Source organism: Podarcis melisellensis (genome assembly GCF_964234715.1).
Source record: "Podarcis melisellensis genome assembly, chromosome: 3".
Taxonomy (NCBI): domain Eukaryota; kingdom Metazoa; phylum Chordata; class Lepidosauria; order Squamata; family Lacertidae; genus Podarcis; species Podarcis melisellensis.
The window spans coordinates 70,410,817-70,432,752 of NC_138530.1; the positions used below are offsets into that span (position 1 = coordinate 70,410,817).

The window sequence follows — 21,936 nt, forward strand, 5'->3', positions numbered from 1 at the left end:
GGAGTAATCATGAAGGTAGAAAGTTGCTACAAGAGCATGTTTAGAATGAGAGAATGTGTCTTCCCCCACCGCCCACCAAGAGTAATTGGATTTATATAGGAGCTAATGCAGTGCAGTTTCCCCTCTCAAAACAGTATTTCAGCTGACGCACACACAAACCTCTAACTCCAAATTGAATGCCAATTTCATTGTTCTCTTCAAACCCCTAAACACCCATAAATTTTGGGCACATTTTATAAAAATGTTAGGGACATAGTGTATTCATACAGTTAAGCGTGTCTTTGGCACCTTAAAAATACAATACAGTGTGTTTTATAGGTTTTTGTTTTAAAAACTGTTCTGAATAGGATGGGAGCATTGCAAGTGGGGGCCGCGCAAGTGCAGCTACATCTCTGCATCAGTCCTTAGATTTCACATGGAGATGCAGCTGACAGGAAACTTCCAAAAAGGTACAAGTACCCTATTAGTCCCCTGATCCATTGTAGTGCTGCACTGTACCTATAGGCATGAACCGAACATTTCATTAGTGTGCAGCCAGGGGAATTTTCTTTTAAGGTGAATATTTATTGAATGCATACTCATACACAATCATAAATGAGATTGTTTTTATCCAAGGAAACTAAAGAAACTGAAACGTTTTTAAAAATTAACTAAACTTTATTTTAAAAATGCAAACTTAAAAAATGAGACACAAAATACATTATTCTTTTTTTTCTGTAGATAAACAGGCATATACAAACAGTCCATGTTCGTGATTGTTATCTTTAACCGGATAAGGAGCTAACCTAAACCAGCCAAAACATATGGTGTCTTTCTTTCTGTCCTAAAGAATGAGACGATCTCTCAGCAGGTGTTATGGACTTAAATTGCTCAATCACATTACTGCAATTAACTGACGAAGCAAAGGGCAGGATGAATCCTCCATCTCCTTGCTTGCATGCCACAAAAGCAGCTCCTCACTCCAACAGATTTCTCTCTACAAAATGTGGTGAGCGGAGCTTGGACAAAGCCACAAGACAGAGATGCAGGCAGAAGGAAAGGGCAGGGATGGATCTGCAGCTTCTGCCTGCATTTGACTCTGGAAACGGCAGTGGGGTGATTGGCTCCAGTGGTGGCAGTACAGGAGGAGCCAATCACCCCACTGCCACTGCCACTTCCAGAGACAGACACAGGCAGAAGCTGCAGATCCATTCTAGCCTTGTTATTCTGCCTGTATCTCTCTCTGTCTGTTTTCCTCCTCCTTTCTCCTGCTTTTGTCTCTCCTCCCTCTGCCACTTTCCCACAGGTTATGGCAACTGACAGAGCCGGGTTGCTGCTCCATACCTTCTCCTCCTCACTATGATCCTTGTCTTTTTGAAACATTAGGATGTGTCTGGGTGTACCCCGTGTGCATGCCAATGACCGTCCCAAGAACTGCCCATTTGCCACTCTAAAGGGCCAAAACAAATGTGAGGTTAAATGCACTTAACATGCCTGTTTTTACTCTTAACAACAGCAACTGTGCAGAATGGGGTTAGGTGAATTGTGGCAAATAGAAGGTGTGTGTTAACCACAGCAGCCCCTCCCCACTTGCTATTGTTCACACCTTGTCTCTCAAGTTGCTGCTAGCCCAACAAGAGAAGCTTCCATTAGCAAACGCACACAAAATTACGCCCTCGCTTTTAGGTTCTGTTTGGCACCATTTAAACAAGAAAGCCAAAACCTATTACTACATGCGCAGCAAGATAAACAAGAGAGCTTTGCCCAAAAGAGTTGTTTAATTGAAAAGGCCTGTTGTTAAAGGCCTAGCATCCCTTATCTCAAGTTACCAGGGCTGGGGGTGCAGTAGGAATCAGGAATGACTGCTACTAACCTCTGTAAAGTTCAAAGGGAGAAATAGTTTGTAGCTCTGTGACACACAAGCGAGACAGGCTGCTGAAAGGGAAAGATAATTACTATAATTTATCACTTGTCCACATTAATGAAGCTTGGGTGAATACCTGGATTTTTAAAGAAACAAAGCTGCATATCCTTGTACAACAAGTTTACCATGGCAACAGGCAGAAACTAGCCTCTTGGAGCTATCCTATCACTGAAGGGACAGAGTAGGTTTGACTTAGATTTGAAAGAAAACAGTCACGTACTCAAAGAAATGCCAGTGGGCAGGGCTTACTAAAGCAGCTCTGTTTGTGTTCTTTCTGATAATCGGGCAAAGGGTATTTGTTTATTTAAAGATTGTTCCTTGTCCTAATCAAGAATTGGCCTTGGGTTGTTTTGTTCTGCTGTTTAGAGACCTGGATCAGAAAAATAGGTAACCCTTACCTTGGGGTCCCTATAGTGTAGTGCTGCCACTTGTATTTAGATAGAAAAGGAGGGCAATGAGCTTATATTTCAGGCCTTATGTAATCAGGCTTCAGAAATGCTTCTATTTATGCCCACAGCTCCAATTCTGTACAATGAATGTAGGATGCTGCTGAATCCTGAAAAGGGTCCTTGCCAGTTGCTTTGGCGAGCTTCCCTTTATCTGAAAAGGAAGAGTGGAAGAAGCAAAGACAAGTTCCTCAGTGTGCTTGTGTCCTAAAAGCCTTTTAATTGATTTCTAGTCCTTCATTGCACTTTTTTTTTTAAACGCACAAAGCTCATGAATTTCAGCATAGCCACACCTGTTCCATTAAAATAATATTTGTACAGTCAAGCAGCAGCTATACAGCTTAGTTTATCAGCACAGATAAGGGCCTCCCAGCAGAAGGGAAGCTCATAAAAGGACTGTTGCTCAGAGGTGAAGCTCCTGCTTTGTATCTACACCTAGGGCTAGGAAAGACTCCTGTCACGAAACTCTGGAAAGCTGGTATCTATCAGTGTAGACAGTACTGAGCTAAATATGCCAATGGACTGACTCCATAGTGTCCTATGTTCCTAAATTCTCTAAATGTATCAAAATCAAAGTTAATTTCACAAACAGTGCCCAAACATAATATTGCATATAAATCAGTTTAACAGTCTAGCTGTTTTAGTTGCTACACCACTCCCACTAATAATAATAATAATGTGAATGGGCTCATGTCTAGGTATGTAAGAAACACATTTTTATCAAGCCCAGCTAACACATGGACACAGTGTCCATGCAATACAACGTACTGTACATGGTACACAGTACATTGCACACAGTACAAATGTGAAGGCTTTAGCTGACAGCTAACTGTGCATTGATTTACACTTTATTACTAAAGGTTCTCTGTAGCTTCATTGAGACTATGTTCCTTTCCGTGCTTCCTCTCTGAGCTTCTGAATAAGGATAGGGGAGAATGAACTTCCTGAATCATTCACTTCACTACAAAGAAATGCATTGTTTTCTGACCAAAGAAGCCTATCCATCAGTAAACAGTTTGTGTGGGAGCCTCTGAAGAGTCTTCTAGGAGGAGAGCTTATTCTCCCAGATCTATTTGTCTAATGAAGTGGATCATGTGATAAATGTGCATAATGAGTTTTCTCAGTTGCCAGTGGAAATCCTAGCAGATAAAACACTAAATCTCACAGGCATCACTGGATGCATAACAAGCTGATCACAGAGAGCCAAAGTCATTTGGAGAATGCTTCCTTTTCTCAACCGGAATGAAGATGCACAAAAAAGCTAATGTACTCCCCATCTAAATTCTAAAACCTTGGCCTCACCAAATCCTATCAAGTCTATTACACAACATATACCACAACTTAAGAAAATGAACAAATCACAATTTGCTGTTCACCTGCTAGTTCCAATGTATGAAAGTATTACTGCCACATAGGGGGTGGCCTTTAGGGGAGCATATCCCCCCCCATGTTGTGAAAAAACTGTTTTACTCAGTAACATAATCTGAAGTATAAAATAAGATACCACAGTTGAACAACATATAGCTCTGCTTTAAATCACTGACCAAAGCTGAGGAAATAACATTACTGACATTTAACTCTGGTTCCTGTTATCTCCAATAGCAAGTGATGTGAAAGATTACCTCAGGTCCCCCCCAGGTGACCCATTTATTGAGCATTCGTGATTTCCCCCCAGGGAAATTAGATGACATTTGGCTATTGAAGGAGCATTCATTCTGATTTGTTTGTGAGGTGGTTAGATGACATTGCATCAAAGCGGTGTTATCTCACACTTTCTAGTGCATTTCCAATCACTTTCCTTATCACAAGAAGTGTGATCTTTTGAGGAAGCAAGTTTGTTGCACAACTATGACTGAGCAACCTGAATTTGCCAGTATGTGACAGAATCTGACCTGGAAATAGTAAATTTGGAAGTGCCCTCAGACACAGAAGAGTCGTTGACAAAGCAGACAATGGGCAAGGATGGACAAATAGTCTGATCTGGTGATAAAATAGCTTGTGTTCCTTTGTTTTAGAAATCCACATATGAAGTTAGAGACCTAGCTGCTTATTAAGTATTATTTCTAGCACTACAATACTTCTCTTAGGCTGCCATTCTATGCCTATTCATGTGGGAATAAGTCCTATTAAACTCAATGCGGCTTACTCCTGAGTAGTCATGTGCAAGATTGTGCAGTTAATTGTGGTTTTTTGTTTGTTTTTTGACTGCATATAAGTAGCTAACTAGCTGAGGGCCAGATTTTGCCCTGGTATGGTTCCAAAGAAGTACAGAATCACATCTGGAATTAATTACACCATGGCGTCATGAAGTAAGGCTCTACTTTTGCAGAAGTTATACAATGTTTAATGTTACATTTGGAAAAGCTATACCTTTTTCACTGAGCTGTGGAAAACAATCCTTTCTGTTCTATGTGGGCTAAATAAGGAGTCTGTTCTAAAAATAGTCACTCATATTGGTCTAGTTATAGCAAGAGTTATAATCGTTTACAGATCTGTGAGGATCAAGTTCAAGTGAGGACATACAAGCAGAGAGGAATGGATTTGCATTTGGCCTGTTAACTGAGAAGCCATGTTCTTGTTTGCTCATTAGCAGAACTGAAATGATCTTAGCTCTCTGTTTAGTTTGAGATGCTAGGGTTTCATACTTCAAGAAATTATATTTCATTCTGTAAAGAAATACTTATATAAATATTGTGGAGTCAGTAAGATATGGTTGAGTATAACATTAATTGTAACAATTTTACAAGTATTCATTTTGTTAAATATCAAAAGCACGCATAAAAAGGAAATCAAACAATTACAATGATATAGCCTTGCCACAAATACAAATCAAAACTAAACAATAAATGCATACTACATATTCCAAGAGTGCAGAACATTTGGTCCTCCAGATGCTGCTGAACTAAAACTTCCATCATTCCTGGCTAGCTGATGCTAATGGGAGTTGTAGTTCAGGAGCATCTGGAGGACAAAAGGTTCCACACACCTGATCTAACATGACAAACGAAAGAACAGATAAATCCATTTTCCAATCACATATTAATAAACAATTCTGTTTTCTTCTACTGAATTTTAAATGTAGCTCAAAAAAGTAATAAATATATTAAAAGGGTGATTGTGGTTTGCTATTTATTCAATCAGAATAAATAGCATTTTAAATGTTACCCTCAAGATAAATATAACATATGCTTACATTAGAACATAACAAAGATTAACAGTTAAAACTGCAGAATAAACAGCACAATTTGAGGGATGCTACTGAAACTCACACTAGGCATAATTTTATCATTTACAGCCCTGTATTCAGAGCACTGATCTTGCATATTTCCCATTTACTGTAATCAGAAGTCCTACAAGTTGAGTGATTTGAAAAAGCTAACAGTTCTTTTGCAACAGTACACTATAAGAAGGGATCCTACTTTCGCTTAAAACGTAAGCAAGAGCTAACGAGAAAAGATGCAACTAGGAAAATTAAGATTTAAGAAAAACAACCTAATAAAACATATGAGAGAATGTGAGAACCATTTTGCAAAAGCTGAAAATGAGCAGTAAATGAAATGTGAATCTGCACTGTGATGCCAATTTCAAGAAAGCCATTGCAGGCTTGAGGCAAAAGTACTAAGAACAGAAAGATAAGAACTCCTCACAATGTCTGCTTAGACTGAGATGATCTGTTCCTGCAGATTCCACAGCAATGTGGGATCATGCAAGGTCCTCAGCATTCAAAGCAGCTGAAAACACAAGTAACTGTTCATTTATTTAATTCAATAAATAAAACAGAATTTTGTCATGTTTTCACTAGAAAAAAACTGACCTCATTTATTAAATACAGTCATACCTCGGGTTAAATACGCTTCGAGTTGAGCGCGTTTGAGTTGCGCTCCTCGGCAACCCGGAAGTAACGGAGCACGTTACTTCCGGGTTTCGCTGCTTGCGCAGACGCTCAAAATGACGTCACGTGCATGCGCAGAAGCGGCGAAAAGCGACGCACGTGCGCACAGATGTGCCATCACTAGTTACATTTACCTCTAGATGCGAACGGGGCTCCAGAACGGATCCCGTTCATATCTAGAGGTACCACTGTATTTTACTTGTTGTCAAGGTTGACAGCTTTTCCATGCTCAGGGTTGCTGGACATAACACAGATTGTTTTTTTAAAAAATCCTTTCATACATTTTCCACCAGCAAACAGAGCTGCAGCAGAAATTATGTGTTCATTGTCAGGACCTGCAAAACAATCAAATACTTCCTACTAGAAAAAACTAGCAGTAGCTAAAATTTTGTTTGTCCACTGTTTTTCACAAATTCTGCTATTTCTCTATTCCAAATGTCACTTTCTACGCTGTTGTGACATGGAGTTCACAACTATTTATTATGTGCTGCATCCCAAGTCACTGAATGCAAACCAATTCCAGCTGTTAAGACTTACCGTATTTTTCGCACCATAGGGCGCACCCAGTTTTTTGGGGGGGAAATTATTTCCCCCCCAGGCGCGGGGCTGGGGCGGGGGAAGCTCGAGCTTCCCCCAACCCCAGCCTCCAAACAGGCAGCTCTCTGCAAGCCGTGGGAGCGCTCCCGCTGCTTGCGGAGAGGTCCGCGAAGCCTGGGCGCGCTGAGCTCAGCGCGCGCAGGCTTCGGCATGCAGGCAAGTCTCCGCAAGCAGCGGGAGCCCAGCGCTGGGCTCCCGCTGCTTGCGGAGAGGTGTGCGAAGTCTGGAGAGCGTGAGGGGTCGGTGCGCACCGACCCCTCTCACTCTCCAGGCTTCAGCGAAAGCCTGCATTCGCACCATAGGACGCACACACATTTCCCCTTCATTTTTGGAGGGGAAAAAGTGCGTCCTATGGTGCGAAAAATACGGTACTATGAATGGGGAGTAACAGAACATATTAGCATGCAGGGCCTGGGGGAAAAAATACCAGTAGTTCTGCTGCTGCTACCACTAATAGACATTAAATGTACCATCACAAAACTTAACTTAATCAGAACCACCAATCAAGCTCTAGTTGTTAAATGTTCACACACACACAATAGAGCCATTACAGAGCCAGTTATCAAAACAGCAAAATTTTTGTTTGCATTCCTGGTGGTCTTTTCAAAACTAATATTATTATTCCTTTTCATAAGCACAAACCATAGATAATTAAGCATCAATCTTACACAACAATCCACAAGACTTAACCATAACTTGAAATTCTATTGCTTTGAATACCATTCACAGACACATGCTTCATTTTCTATGAAGCACACTCTACCAGTACACTCATAGCTACTAATTCAGATGAAAAATGAATGTTAAATAGTTGGTGGGAAAAAACTACTTTCGTTCTTTGACATGCTTCTCTCTTCCTTTAAATGGTCCTGTGATTCCTTGGAAGGAGCCTCACTAGTATATTTGATGAGAAAGATGAACCCGGACCTGAAAACATTGGAAAGAAATATCATTTTTACTTCTTTGCATCCCTATTTTTTAACTTAACTTTTAAAAATCCATTAAAAGAGCATTTATTTCATAAATAAAGTGAAGGCAGCAACTTTTTATGAAAAAGATTCCTCTACTATATACACACATACACACATTTTAAATTGCATTTTTAAACATAATAAAATCTGATAGAAATTAACAGAACAGGGTCCATCTATCACATTTGTTTCAAACTTTGCTGACTTTGGCTTATCAGTTAATATTGAGAAATTAATGCTATCCCTGTCATCTTTACTTTCTGCAGACAGGGGAAAAATGATTCCTCACAAAATAATGTTCTGTTGATTCCAGCTTCATTATATTTAAAAACTTAGCTAGATTGATTTTAACTAAATTAATTTTGTGTAATGGTGTAATTTATTTGCACCATTGTTGCTTTGTGGAGTTATGGTTTGTTTTTAACTTTTTATCCAAGTTTTTTAGTGTCATGCTATTTTGTTTTTAATACTACTGTATGTACAACTCAGAAGGCCATTTGGGACAGATAGGTGACTAAGAAATGATTCAATACATGCATTTAGGCAGAGCTGCTTAATTTTCTTTGGTACAAGTTATTTATTCAAATTTGTAGCTGATTACTGAGGAATGTAAATGTTGCTTAGCAACAGATGTCAGAAGTTCTGAAGGGCAAAGGGCAGAAATTCCTCATTTCAACACGAAATCTGATTAGGGCCTTTGGATATTGCATAATATGGTAAGTATCTTCTTTTCCCTATGAAATTTCTATTTTAACAGTGGCTAACAAGCTTCAACAATGTTCATAATAAGTGTTTGTGCACATTCTACGAACTTCAGAGGTGTATGTCGACAATGATTTTTTAAACATTAAAATAATTTGTGTGACAATTTACCAGACAATGTGTTTCAGCTCTAAACAGGATTTGAACACATCTGTTCAAGAAGATAAATACAGAAACAGACAATTGGTCTCTCCCTGCACCTCTGCACACTCTCCAAAAGCAGCTCACACTTTTCCCTTCCACACTGTCTGCAAGGTTGCTCACACTCTCCAACTGCCCCCTCTGAACACTCTCTCAAAGTGAGTACAGTGGTGGGTAGGATTGCTGGACACCTATTCCCCTTTAAATTTTTTCAGCCAAATGTGTAAAGTTGAACTTGCATGTGTTAAATGAACATAAGTCACAGGTTATCTGTACTGGGCAAAAAAGGAGGGGAAATTCCCCTATATTTTCAGAACTGACCCTTAGTTATCTCTTAGGAAACTGATATACACAGAACAAAAAAAAATTGTGTGAGCTTTCGTGTGCATGCACACTTCTTCAGGTATCTGAAGAAAGCTCATATCAAGAACTAACTTAGTTGGTCTTTAAGGTGCTACTGGAAGGAATTTTTTTTGTTTTGACTATGGCAGACCAACACGGCTACCTATCTGTAACTGATATACACAGAGTCAGACCACTGGTCCGCCTAACTCAATATCAACTCTTGACCTGGTTTGCACATCGTATCAAATCACAGTTTAGCATTACATGTGACTTCAGTCAAGCACTTTACTATGGTCTGTTAACAAAAAAGCCATGGTTTGACCCAGACAGTTTCCTAACCATGGTTTCATGGTTGTTGGTTGGCTTGCCCCACTCATATTGCTCTTTAAGCAACTGGGAAACCAGCCAAGAGCAGCTGAAAAATAAAACCCTCTCCATTCTCAGCTCTTCTTGTCACTTTCTCCTAAGCTGATATTACCATTAATTGTACACTTTCTGCTTTCTAACCTCACCATCCAACCTGTGATTCACAGCTGCAGCAAACACTGCAGATGAATTGATTTAATGTTTTGGTGGATTTTTTACTGTTGAAATACTGAACTTATTTGTGGGTGGGTGGGGGAACTGAATAATGTTTTGTTGCATGCCTTACTTAACCTGCAGAGAGCTTCTCAAGAAAAAGTGAAGACAGCAAAGTATGCCTATCAACAAGGTCTGTTCCTGGAATTTCTTCCCTGCACATTCCTCTTTATAGCAATGGCTTGGAACATTTAGAAAACTTTCATGGAACATTTCCAAAGTCTGCACTGCTTAAGAAGGAACCCTTCCCCCACAAGCAGCAATTTGTTTCCCTCTTTTCTTTCCACTATACCACTGAACCATGACTCTTCTTCAGATGGGAAGATTATAACTGGTACAATGTAAGCCAGTATACAAGAAACCAGCAGAAATTTAGCAACCATTTTATGCTTACTATCCCCTGAATTTCTACTCTTAGATTCCTGTTAGAGAAATCTGATTTGAGGTTGGCCTAAGTCCTGAAAAAGAGGCATTCCGCAGGGACACTTACCCATTATGTGAAACTCTGTTCAGCTTGGTCACATGTCCTACCAACCCAGTATAACTCATACTTATGAGTTATAAGCATCTGATACATACATATCTGATCATATTAACAGTGAATTTTGTGTGTGTGCTTCTTATCTTGGATGACCAGTAGCATAGTCCAATAAATGGGCCTAACTGATGCTACTGCACTGCTGAGAACCCCTACTAGGTTTGGCAGGTCTATTATATCAGTGCAAACCACAAGAGCCCACAGTTGGCTTATCTATGTGGCACACTAATGACCAAAAGGCCACCAACAAAACTAAGCATGTGGTAACAGTAGGTAAGTGTGCTTGTCCATCGATTACAGTGGCTGACAAAATAACTCAAGGAAATCAAAATGGCCATAACTCATTCAAGCATAATCTGAAGGCTTCACATAGCCAGTATGATTAATAGCTATTGATAGACCTGGTCTCTGTAAACTGTTCTTATCCCCTTTTAAAACCATCAAATACAGTGGTACCTCGGGTTACATACGCTTCAGGTTACAGACTCCACTAACTCAGAGATAGTACCTCGGGTTAAGAACTTTGCTTCAGGATGAGAACAGAAATCGTGCTCCGGCGGCACGGCGGCAGTTGGAGGCCCCATTAGCTAAAGTGGTCCTTCAGGTTAAGAACAGTTTCAGGTTAAGTACGGACCTCCGGAACGAATTAAGTACTTAACCCAAGGTACCACTGTAGTGGCTACCCCTACATCTTCCTAAGTTATTTATACATGTGGGGGAAATACTTTATGTGACTTGAATCTCTTTCACTGAAGGACCACAAATATGAAAGGGGACAAGAACACAATCCATGTTCTTTACGTTACCTATGTTATAAACCTCTATAATGTCCAAAGCAGTGCAGCAACTTAAGCTTGCAAAGCAGTAAGCTTCAAATTGTGCACAACAGACTGGCCTATTGGTGTCAAATAATTTAGCACTATTATCTTTACTAGATAAAGCGTTCGTTTTAATATACTTGCAGCATAACCTAAACTGCAGAAACACATAAGATGTGGTGTTTGTATCCTTACAGAATAGCGTTGCTCTCCTTTGGTTAAGCTCGGGTCATTTCTGAGGTCTGTGCTGGAAGGGAAAGTAGACTATAAACACAACCTGACAGATATTGCTGGTTTCCAGACAAACTGATTACAGTGGTACCTCGGGTTAAGAACTTACGGCAATTCATTCCGGAGGTCCATTCTTAACCTGAAACTTTTCTTAACCTGAAGCACCACTTTAGCTAATGGGGCCTCCTGCTGTCGCTGGAGCATGATTTCTGTTCTCATCCTGAAGCAAAGTTCTTAACCCAAGTTAATATTTCTGGGTTAGCGGAGTCTGTAACCTGAAGCGTATGTAACCCGAGGTACCACTATATTATTGTGACTGGAGAAACAGAAGGGTTAACATTATTAACTGGCCAAGTGAAGCAACGCTTTCAATTTATCATTCACCCCACTGAACACTGAGTTATCTGGATGGAGGGGGAATGATTAATACATTCTATTCCGGCTTTCAGGTTTGACTAATGGCTAGAGTCCCAAAGTTTCGTCTCAAAGGAAGGGCAACAGGTATCAGACATGACGTTCCAGGTATTTCAAGTTTTGACCCACATATACATCCGCAAGCTTGAGGATGAGGGCTGTGTGTGTGTGTGTAAAACACATCGCTACGCAATAGTAGGAGCGAGGCCCCTTCTACCGGAGGCCCTTTGCTCAACAGCGCCCGGGTTTAGCCTTCATATATAGGGGCTCAAGCGAAAGCAGCTCTGAGCTCCTCACCTGCGGCAACGGGCGGGCAAAGGGAGGAGCACGGCGGTTTCCACTTCCGCAGAGCACGAGAGTAGCCCCGCCCCGCCCAATCGGGAACACGCGCAGCGGCAACCGCCCTTTTATAAGCAGAGTCCCGCGCTTCATTCATCTTTCTCTCTTCTGCACCGCCCCCCGCGCGAGAAGCCATGGGGAGCGCGCGCGCAGAGGAGACGTTACCATAGAAGGGCCCTTCTCTTAGTCCCCCCACCCCATTTATGTCTGCGCCCCTTAAATGTTACCGGCACCCGAGATTCCCCTCTCATCACCCCTCTTGTCCTGTGAAGCGCCCCAAAGACTCACCTTTTCCTACAGACAAACGTTTCCGAAATGGCGGCCAAACATGGACCCTGATCACGAGCAGCCCCCATCCAAGCCCCGAAGCTGCCCCGCCCACCCGCGATTCGGCATTCCCCAGGCTTCTCTCATTCCCACCCAGGCCAGCCCGGCCGAAAGCCGAGCCACCGATGCCTCCTCACACTAAGTAGAAACCAAACTCTCGCGCTAAAGCTGGAGGTGGGAGGGGGAAAGAAAGCAACAGCCCGCCCTTCCTGCGCTTCTGGGTCGGCACCGCCAACACACCCCTTCCGTCACCCAACGGCGGTGGTTGGGTCCGTGACATCATCATCATGGCAACAACAGCTGCAGCCAAGGAACTACTGCTGAGGAGCTCCAGTGGGAGGGAGGGCGGCTTCTGACCATGTGAGGTGTACACAATCGGCTTGGCTGGGGCGAGCTTTGCCCGGGCTTGCCGCCGCGGCTGCTGTCGCCTGAGGGCTGGAGCGTGCGCGCGCACACACACGTCGGGCCCCTCCTCTCCCCCCCCCCATGAGTGCTCCGCCCGCTCGTCCATGCGCACGAGGAAGCGCGCGCGGCGGGCGGGTGAGAGGGAGGGGGCTGCGCTCGAGCTGCGGCGGGGTGGCAGCAGCAGCCGCCGCCGCCGCCGCCTGAGGAGGCGTAAGTGCGGGGTGGGGGGGCGGTGCACCCCAGCCTCGCGGTGCGCCCAACGGTCGCCCTCAGGGGCGCCTCCCCCCGCAGTGGCGAACATGTTCTCAGTGAGGGTCGTGACCGCCGACTACTACATGAGCAGCCCTCTGCCCGGCCTGGACCCCTGCCAGTCCCACTTCAGAGAGGCGCCCGTCAAGAAGGTGCCCGTCGTGAGAGTCTTCGGAGCCACCCCGGCAGGTAAGAGAGAGAGAGAACCGCCCAGTCGGGGGGTGCAGCAGGTTCCCCCTCCTCCGCCCCATTGAGAAACCATTCGCGGCTCGGGAATCCTGCGAGCGCAGCAGCCCTTTTCTCGGGGCTGCCTCTCCTTTTTGTGACTGGCTGAGTGACAGGCGCTGCCTTTCCTCCCTGCGGTGTTGGCGCGCTGCAGCGGGTGCCTCACCTACCTGCCGCCGCCGCCGCCACCCCTTTGGCCGCTGCGGTTGAGTGAAGTCGCCCATGGCCGGGGCCCCGCCTGGTGGCGGCGGCGGCGGCGAGCAGCCCCCGCCGCGGTGTGTCTGTATATTATTGTGTTCGCTATGGCACGCAGGCAACGCCGGGAGAGCGCCTCCTTCCCTTGTAGGGACCGCGCCGCTGACCCCTGACAGTTGCACAGATGGGAGGTGGTCGGAGGGTGGAGGGCGCTCTGCTTACTGCTGGTGTGTCTCGGGTGCACTGCCAGTGTTTCCTGTGCTTGTGCTGCTGGAAGTGGATGGATACGCTCCCCTCCCGCCCCCGTGTATTACAAATATTATAAGCCGTAATGAAATGCAGCTGTATAAACAGGGCTATTTCATACTAGTGGCAGTGCTGAGCAACAACTCATCTTGGGAGGGTTTTTATTGTTGTTGTCTGTTTTAAAGCATAACCTCCGCAGCTGTAGAATTTCCACACCACATGTAGGAAGTTCCTGAGCGTGTTCTTATTTCATGAAGGTTTCATTAAGCATCCATAACAGGGACATTTTCAATCCATGGCCTTTAAATTGTCAGTCTGCAAACTTCATAAATTCGCTGGGTTGGTAAACAAGAGCTGTTGTCTCCACTGCAGGAGTACTATTCTAATCCCTCAGAAAATTTATAAAACTGGTTTTCCTTTCAAAATTCCTTGTTAATATCCATATATTACTACATTCTGTTCTTTTTATTTTTCTCTACTCTGTCATCTTCCTGCTCCACCAGTCAAGCTAACCACTGTTATTGGGTTTTTTAAATAATAATAATAATAATTTCCCATTACTGTTTTAACAAACCAGTTTTAGTTGATGTTGTATAAACCTTTGGTAGCCATAAAGTGACCTGGACAACTACACAGTTTGTGTTTCAGCTGGGCCACGTATATATTGATGATACCACACAGTGATACTGATTGCATGGTGAAAGACTGGACTTACAGAAGAAAATGACACAATAGTTCAGACTTAGGCCAAATATTGTAATGAATAACAAGGAAGTAGGTTGACAAGATATGCTAGTGTAAAACATTAATAGCTTTTCTACGATTCTTTGCTTGTGTCTAGTATCCTACATATTATTGGCAGAAGTTAATACGTCACATGTTATTTTCACCTACTTTTTTTGAATTCGTTTTCAGACTAATTATATGAAGGGAGAATATTTGAGTGTTATGTAAACTGAGTAATTGTTTTCATAATTCATAAGTATGAAGGAAGCTGTGGGAGCAGCATGGTTATTATGCATTAAATGTAGCTTCTTGTTTAGCAAGTGTGGCTCTCCCCCCTCCCTGAGTACTGTGATCAATTATGATGTTTACTTTAGGAAATTTTTACACACCCATCCACAGCAGCATTGAACATCCCTGCATACCCAGTGCAGAGAATGGGGAGGAGAAACAATATATGTCCTGTGTAAGCCCAACAAAAGACATAAAACACCCTCCTTTTCTACTGAATTGTCTACAATTCATGGGCAACTTGTGAGATGGAGAGGATATTTTATTTCCTTCCCACTGGACTTTTACAAAAAGGGGGGGGTACAGTACTTCAGTGCCTTCTAGGAATGCCCAGAAAGCACCTTTCTGTTATCCCAGAGTTTTCTGCATATGCCACAGGGCATGAGAGAAGGGTGGCAACCACAAGTGAGGGCTGACAACAAGCCAAGATAAAAATTGTCCATCCCTGTATGGCAAAGCCCCTCCCCCTGCACAATGTAGCATAAAGAGTAATTAAATAAAATTCCCTGATAACATGGTATGCACTTTTAAATGGCCTGTGGAATAAGGTGTTCTTTACTTCTAAAAAGTTTAAAGATTAGCCTGATACTTCTCCTTGAGAGAGCTACAGAATGGAAAAAGATTTGAGCAGCGCTTCTCAACATCCTTAAAGCTGCCTGCTATACAATCTTACTTGGGAATAAGCCAAATAATATTCAAAGTGAATTCTGTGGAAGTTACTTTCAGTAAATCTGCATAAGAATGGACTGGAAGTCTCACTTGAAATTGAACAGAATTTTCATATAATGACTGCATATCTGGCAGTACAAAAATTGTCAAGTTACTATTTTGTCATTGTACCATGCCTCAGTATACCTGTATTATATAGCTGTGCTATTGTAACCTTGTCTTTGGAAGACCATCTTACTCGGCTATGAGTGATCACCAAAGAAGAAGATTTAAAAATCTACAGCTAGTGCATTGTTATCAAAGTTTCATGCCTCATCAATTTAGTGTTCCCATGACTTGCATAAGATCCAACATGACAACAGTGACCAGAGTATTCTTACAAGTGAGTCCCTCAAATACATCAACCCACAACTTTTTTTTACTAGTCTCTGTTGGCTAGCCTTTGTAAGGCATTGCTGATGGCGGGGGGCGGGGGGGGGCAGCTCTTCCAATTTACAAAAAAATTCCCTGCCTGGTTTTAGGACAGTGGTCATTTAAAGAACTGCAGTACCAGTTTCTTTATGGAATCCTCTACATAGCAACAAATTTTCTGCGGGATGTAGCATGCAACCTCACAGTGAAGCAATCAATATATTGCATAATATAATACTAGAGTGATCATAGCCGGATATACATGAACTACTCAATTTGTATTTTGGTAAATACATTATTTGCATTATTGAGTCTTGTGCATTTCATTGGTTGGGGAGCATTTGTATTTTCTCTGGATGGGAAAGAAAATGAGCAGCCAACCATGTGAACAGGCTGGAGATAAGTATTATCATGGTTGCTTCTTAATTTTGTATGCAGACTGACAATGGAAAGTTTCCCTTTGACAACTTTATTGCATTTAACAGGAAAATGATCTAACCTCTAATGGGGAGTAATGAGGAGAATACCAAATAGCTATTGAATGTCCCTACTACATGTATATTCTTTGCAAAGGCAAATTCTTCAGCAAGATTTTAGCTCAAAAACAATGCAAAGCCTAAAATATAAAAGGGCCTTTGGCTGCTGCAAGAAAGACATCAAAGTGGGCACTAGGTGAAGCTTTCTGGGGAGAATATTTTCAAGCTGAGGCACATCCACTAAAAGGGTTCTTTATCCCACTATACTTCAGATTTTTATTTTATATATGTTGTTAAAAAATATAAATATACTGCTTGATGGTTGAAAACAAAGAAAGCTCAAAGTAGTTTACAAAATATAAAACATTAAAATTATTGCTAAAAACAATTACAGTCGTACCTTGGAAGTCAAACAGAATTCGTTCCGGAAGTCTGTTCAACTTCCAAAACATTCAGAAACCAAGGTGCGGCTTCCGATTGGCTGCAGGAAGCTCCTGCAGCCAATCAGAAGCCGTGTTTGACGTTCGGGTTCCAAAGAACGTTCTCAAGCTGGAACACTCACTTCCGCGTTTGTGGTATTCGGGAGCCAAAACAATGTTTTAAGTAGACAATGAAAAGACTATAGCAAATATAGTTAATAGGCAGGGCATTCTAACATGTTTGTGCCACCATGCTAAGAGATCGACTTTGTGTGTGTGTGTGCACTGAACGAGTATTATGTGCCCTGTAACAGTGCCTGTTCTACAGATCAAAGCGACTGTGTGGGCATATATGTGGTAAAGCAATCCTGTAAGTAAACAGCAGGGCTGGGCAATATCTGGTTTTCAACATAGTGACATATCACCAGCTAAACATCACGATATATTCATATATCATGATGTCTGAAATAAGGATGGAACTGTGTAGAGGCAAACGCAGGTCCTAAGTTGGTAAGGGCTTTATCTACTACAGTAATAGTAAATCCATAAACTTGGCCCAGTAGCAAATGAACACCCAGATCACAGAACAGAAGAAGGTCTCACTCCTGTTAGCAACTGTGCTGCAGCATTCTGCACTAACTGCAGCCCCTAGATTGAACATAAGTGAAGCCCCACAAGTGCAGCTCCTAGATTGAGCACAAGTGCATTGCAGTAAACCAGATGGCTATCATAGTTCCTCTCAGTCTCTTCTTTTACGGGCTAAAGGTACCAAGCTCCTTCAACTGTTCCTCATAAGGCTTGGTTTCCAGACCCTTGATCATTTTGGTTGTCCTCGTCTGCATACTTCTATCTAACCTTAAGCTATTCACTATGTCTAGAGTCTAGACACCTGTATAGTGCAAAGAGCATAAAACTTTTTTCTGTCCTGTATAGCACTTGACACATTAGCAACAAACGCCTTCTAGTAGCAGTAGGGTGAGAATGGTAAGGGAGAAGGGTAGCAAAGGCCTGCTGGTAGCTGCTCTGAGGTATGGAGACAAACAACAATCCTGGTGAAGAGGGAATTTTGTTCCATTGGCTGCTGCCCTCCCTGCACAGCAGGGTAAATAAAGTAAAGGGACTTATTTTCTTGAAGATCCACTGTATCGGGAAGATGGGGATAAGAAGTGTACCACATATACCATGACTAATCCAGTGCAACAGCCAGTAAAGGGGAATACATGACTTGGATTACTGTATTTTCTTATATGTGGAACTGCCATTGAAAATGGTCTGAAAAATTCAGGTGCCTCCAAACCAGGCAGTAAGGTTTTTAACAGGGACTGGTTAACATGACCGAATTACATCAGTACATCTTCATTTGCACTGACTTCAACTCTGTTTCCAGGTCCAATTCAATCATCATCTGAGGCCCTTTTTTGTGTGCCTCCACAAGAGGTCTGTAGGGCATCAACATGAGAACAGGCCTTTTCTGCAGTGGCTCCCCGTTTGTGGAATGCTCTTCCCAGGGAGGCACAGAAATTTTAATAATAATAATTCAAAGTGCTGATTTAACCTTTAAAGTTCTAAATAGCTATGGCAAGGTGACCTGAATTATCTCCTCCCATATATACTTAGCCAGATTCTGAAGGACCTCTTTCATGTGCCCTCACCAAATGATATGCAACTGGTGGTTGCTGGAGGGTGCGCGTTTGGGGCAGTGGCATTCCAGTTGTTGAATCCCTCTTCAGAAATGCTTGCCCGGTACCCACTTTAAAGCCGGTTGAATATATATATATTTTGTTTGAAACATGTTTTAATGAAAAACAAATATATTTGTGTTGGAATTTTCATTGATTTTGGAAAAATCAGGTAAATGCTGAAGTGTTCATTTACGTAGGAGAAAAGGTTTTCTTTCCAGGATTACTATGTTATATTGGACACAACAAAATAATGGAAACATGAGCATCAAATACATTGCTGCACCAATTATATGTTTGCATGTGTATGTAAAGCATTTTACATGTACATCTAAAAATGTAATGAGTGTTTGCAGCAAATGCATGCTTCCACTGTACATATGATATGGCTGTATACTCCAGGGAGCTGAAGTTGGCCTCAGCTGGTCTCTCCTCCCACCCTTGTACACATGCTGGTAAACATAAATTTACTGTTGTATAATATTGAAGTAGCCCTTGGTGTTGCTTTTACTGATTTAATACTATTTTCATACAATAAGAAAGTAAAAAAGATTAACTAGCTTGTAATGGAAATGTGTATTCCAGTTTCATAATTTATAATAAGAAATAAACAAGTAGAGAAAAGTAGTTTTAAATTCTTGAGAATCTTTGGCTTGCATTTTATTATCAGTCATTTGGCCTATGTATAAATCCTATGCATGGCAAAAAAACCCCACTAAATTGGTAGAATGCTATACTTTGCTTTTACCAAACTGCAGCCACATGCCAAAGGAGTTTTATTTATTTTTTGTTACATTGCTAACTTGCCTTCACTCGAAGTTTGGGTAGTATATATGAGGTCAATTCCCTCTCTCTGGTTCCCTCCCTCCTTGTTTAAGCAGTGTGAATGGCCTGATTCTTGATTCTGTGGTCAAGATTTTTTCTGAAACTTCTTCTCCAAATCTTACGCTGAATTTTTATTTGCCTCTTTGTTTCTACAAGCCACTGCACCAAAAAATATTGATTCCTCACTCCAGTCATGGTTTTCAGCTATACATATAAAGCTCTGGATTGTAGTGTAGTAGAGAATCAAAACTGTTAGCACCTCAGATATTCCCACCCCCAGCCCTACAGGGAGTACTACTATAATTGCTGTTTACTTAGAAAAAAAAGGATCCCTTGATACCAAGTAGCAGCCACAACAAGGAAATGCTTTAAAATCTTGAGATTTCAGGTCATTCCTATTTTTTTGCTAACATGTCTTACATGTTTATCTTAATGGTTATAGTTTGATTGATTGGATTCATTCATTGCCTTTTGTCAATGCAGTGTACTATTTTGGAATTGTTCAGTTTTACAGTTCCCCCACCCACTCACCTGCAGATAAGGTAAAGCAAACAAACAGAAACAACCCCGCCCCCATCCCATTTTCATTCTCATGGAGCTGATTATATCTGTTGGTCCTGTGGGAGGAAGGAACAGACTTGCTGGCACACACACATATGGTAACGTTTTCCTGCAGTGGGGAGGGAATTCTCAGGTGCCAAATTTGGATTTTTCCAAAATCTGTGATAGTGTCGTGGAATTAAACAGGAAAATTGAGTATATGAGCAATATTTTTTCTATGTATGTATGTATCTATGAGGTCTTTTTGTATATGAAATTCCCTGACCTACTCTGTTGTCATTCTGAACTGGCTAATTTTGTTTTAATTAGGTTTATGTTTTATTTAATGTTTAATGCTCCCTAATAAGGAAAATATGGTAATTTTCCTTTGAAATATCATGGCATAAAAATGCATAAACTTATATTCATGTATTTTCCCTATACAGTTAAAATATATAGTACTGCCATTGAAAAGTATTGTATATGACTAAGGTCTATTAGTTTCATTGGTCTACTCCAAATAATGCCACCCATAGCCATACAAAGATGGTTTGCCAAAATAATCAGAGCAGCATCCATATCTCTCCATCTTGTGAATTAACATAAATAAACAGGGACCACATAGCCAAGAAGCCATGTTTTTGTATTCTTCCTTCACTAGTTTACATTGCTGAATTAATTTTTCATCCAGGGCTAGTTGCTGGTACCACCTTCAAGTAGAAAATGTTTCCAGCCTTTGAGTTTTGCACTATTTCCATAAGCGCTGCAAGGAACACTTTGAAGATTAAGTCCTTGCATAATGATTATTTGGTTCCCCTCCCCTGCAAAAAAAAGTGAGGGCCCAGTCTAATTGAATGGACTGCTACTCTGTTTCCTAGTACAACCTGACTGAGAAAAGGTGCCACTTGAATCTCAGGCCAAAGTTATGCCATGTTGAATTCCTACCCAGTCAGGACAATATTTTCCAGACATTTTTTTCATTCCTTAAGCCTTTTAACAATGGATCGAAGTTTATCACCTATTTGTAAAATAATCTTAGTTATAATGATAGCAATGTATTGAAAGCTGCTGAATTTCAAAGTCAAGTATAAAATGGATTTTTGCAAGTGCTTCTGCACTAAAAGTGATAAATTAATACAAAAGATAACGAACGTTGCATAATTATTTTTAAACCACCCACCTTATGGAAGCAGTCTAATTGACTTCAGTGCTGAAAATGTCAGTACGGAGTTCAAAGTGTTAATAGCATATAATCAGCAAAAAGACTGATTGGTAATATGTTTCATATCATTTGTGTTTATACTTTGAAATCCAGGAGCCACTTTATGTTTTTGAACTAATGCTTCTGTTGCATTTGCAAAGAGGATTTGGGACAGTAGACATCCTTGTTTGGTGCTCTAGGTCTGTTAGGATGAATAAGAAGGATTGTAAATTTTGCATTGTTAGAAATCTCATAGAAACAAACAGAAATACTATTGTGTAGACTTCAAACTTGATGAAAAACAGGCCACACAGTAAACCTGTTTCTATGAACTATCCACCTTGTTTAAGGTGTTCATATCTCACATATAGTCATGAATCTATGTTTATTAGGTTACTTTCAATAGAATTAATTTGATTTTTTATTATTACCATTAAAAGTTAGTGAATCATATTAATTGTTTTGGCAAATAGGTTTGACAACTTTCTGGAATTTTCCAGTTTTATGATTCTCAAATATTGGTATCTGGTCCTCTAGGTCAGAAGACTTGCCTCCATTTACATGGTATTTTTCCTTACCTGTATGTGCCATATGATGGTTATGGGCAGCTGGCAGAACATTATCTGCGTCATTTGGCATTCAGCATAGACCGAGCACTGAATGTAGCTTTAGGAAATCCATCCTCTTCTGTTCAGCATGTATTCAAAGTGTCACTAGTATATGGAATGTAAGTATTACTTTATTATCCCTTTTTAATTTGGTGGGTTGTGGGGCATGAGTTGCTGTTGACAAAATTTAAAGAAACTTATAAGGTATTCAGGTTATAAAGCACTGTTAGTTAATAAAGGATTTAGAATCATAGAATTGAAAGGGATCCTGAGAATCATCTAGTCCAAACTCCTTAAATGCAGGACTCTCAACTAAAGTATCCATGACAGATGGCCATGAGAATCTACAACCACCTGGGGAAGTATGTTGCACTCTCAAACAAGTCTTATTGTCAGAAAGTTCTTCCCAATGTTTAGTAAGAATCTCCCTTCTTGTAACTTGAAGAAAGGTGTATTAAAAATACTTCTGCG

General features: G+C 41.3%; 1 protein-coding gene and 1 long non-coding RNA gene across 2 annotated transcripts in view; one reads left to right on the plus strand and one right to left on the minus strand.

The window, feature by feature from the left end:
- Nucleotides 1–7,655: 7,655 nt before the first annotated feature.
- On the minus strand, nt 7,656–12,734 carry LOC309366749. Its single transcript, XR_014166862.1, has 2 exons — nt 12,265–12,734; nt 7,656–7,765 (listed from the first exon to the last, which is right to left on the minus strand). It is a non-coding gene; the product is annotated as an uncharacterized lncRNA (long non-coding RNA).
- A 150-nt stretch (nt 12,735–12,884) lies between these two features.
- Nucleotides 12,885–21,936, plus strand: part of REV3L (REV3 like, DNA directed polymerase zeta catalytic subunit) — a 62,158-nt gene continuing 53,106 nt past the window's right edge. Inside the window, exons 1-2 of the mRNA XM_081905506.1 lie at nt 12,885–13,146; nt 21,395–21,584. Of these exons, the coding sequence (XP_081761632.1) occupies nt 13,008–13,146; nt 21,395–21,584 (329 nt within the window). The 5' untranslated portion in view covers nt 12,885–13,007. The remainder of the gene's footprint in view (nt 13,147–21,394; nt 21,585–21,936) is intronic.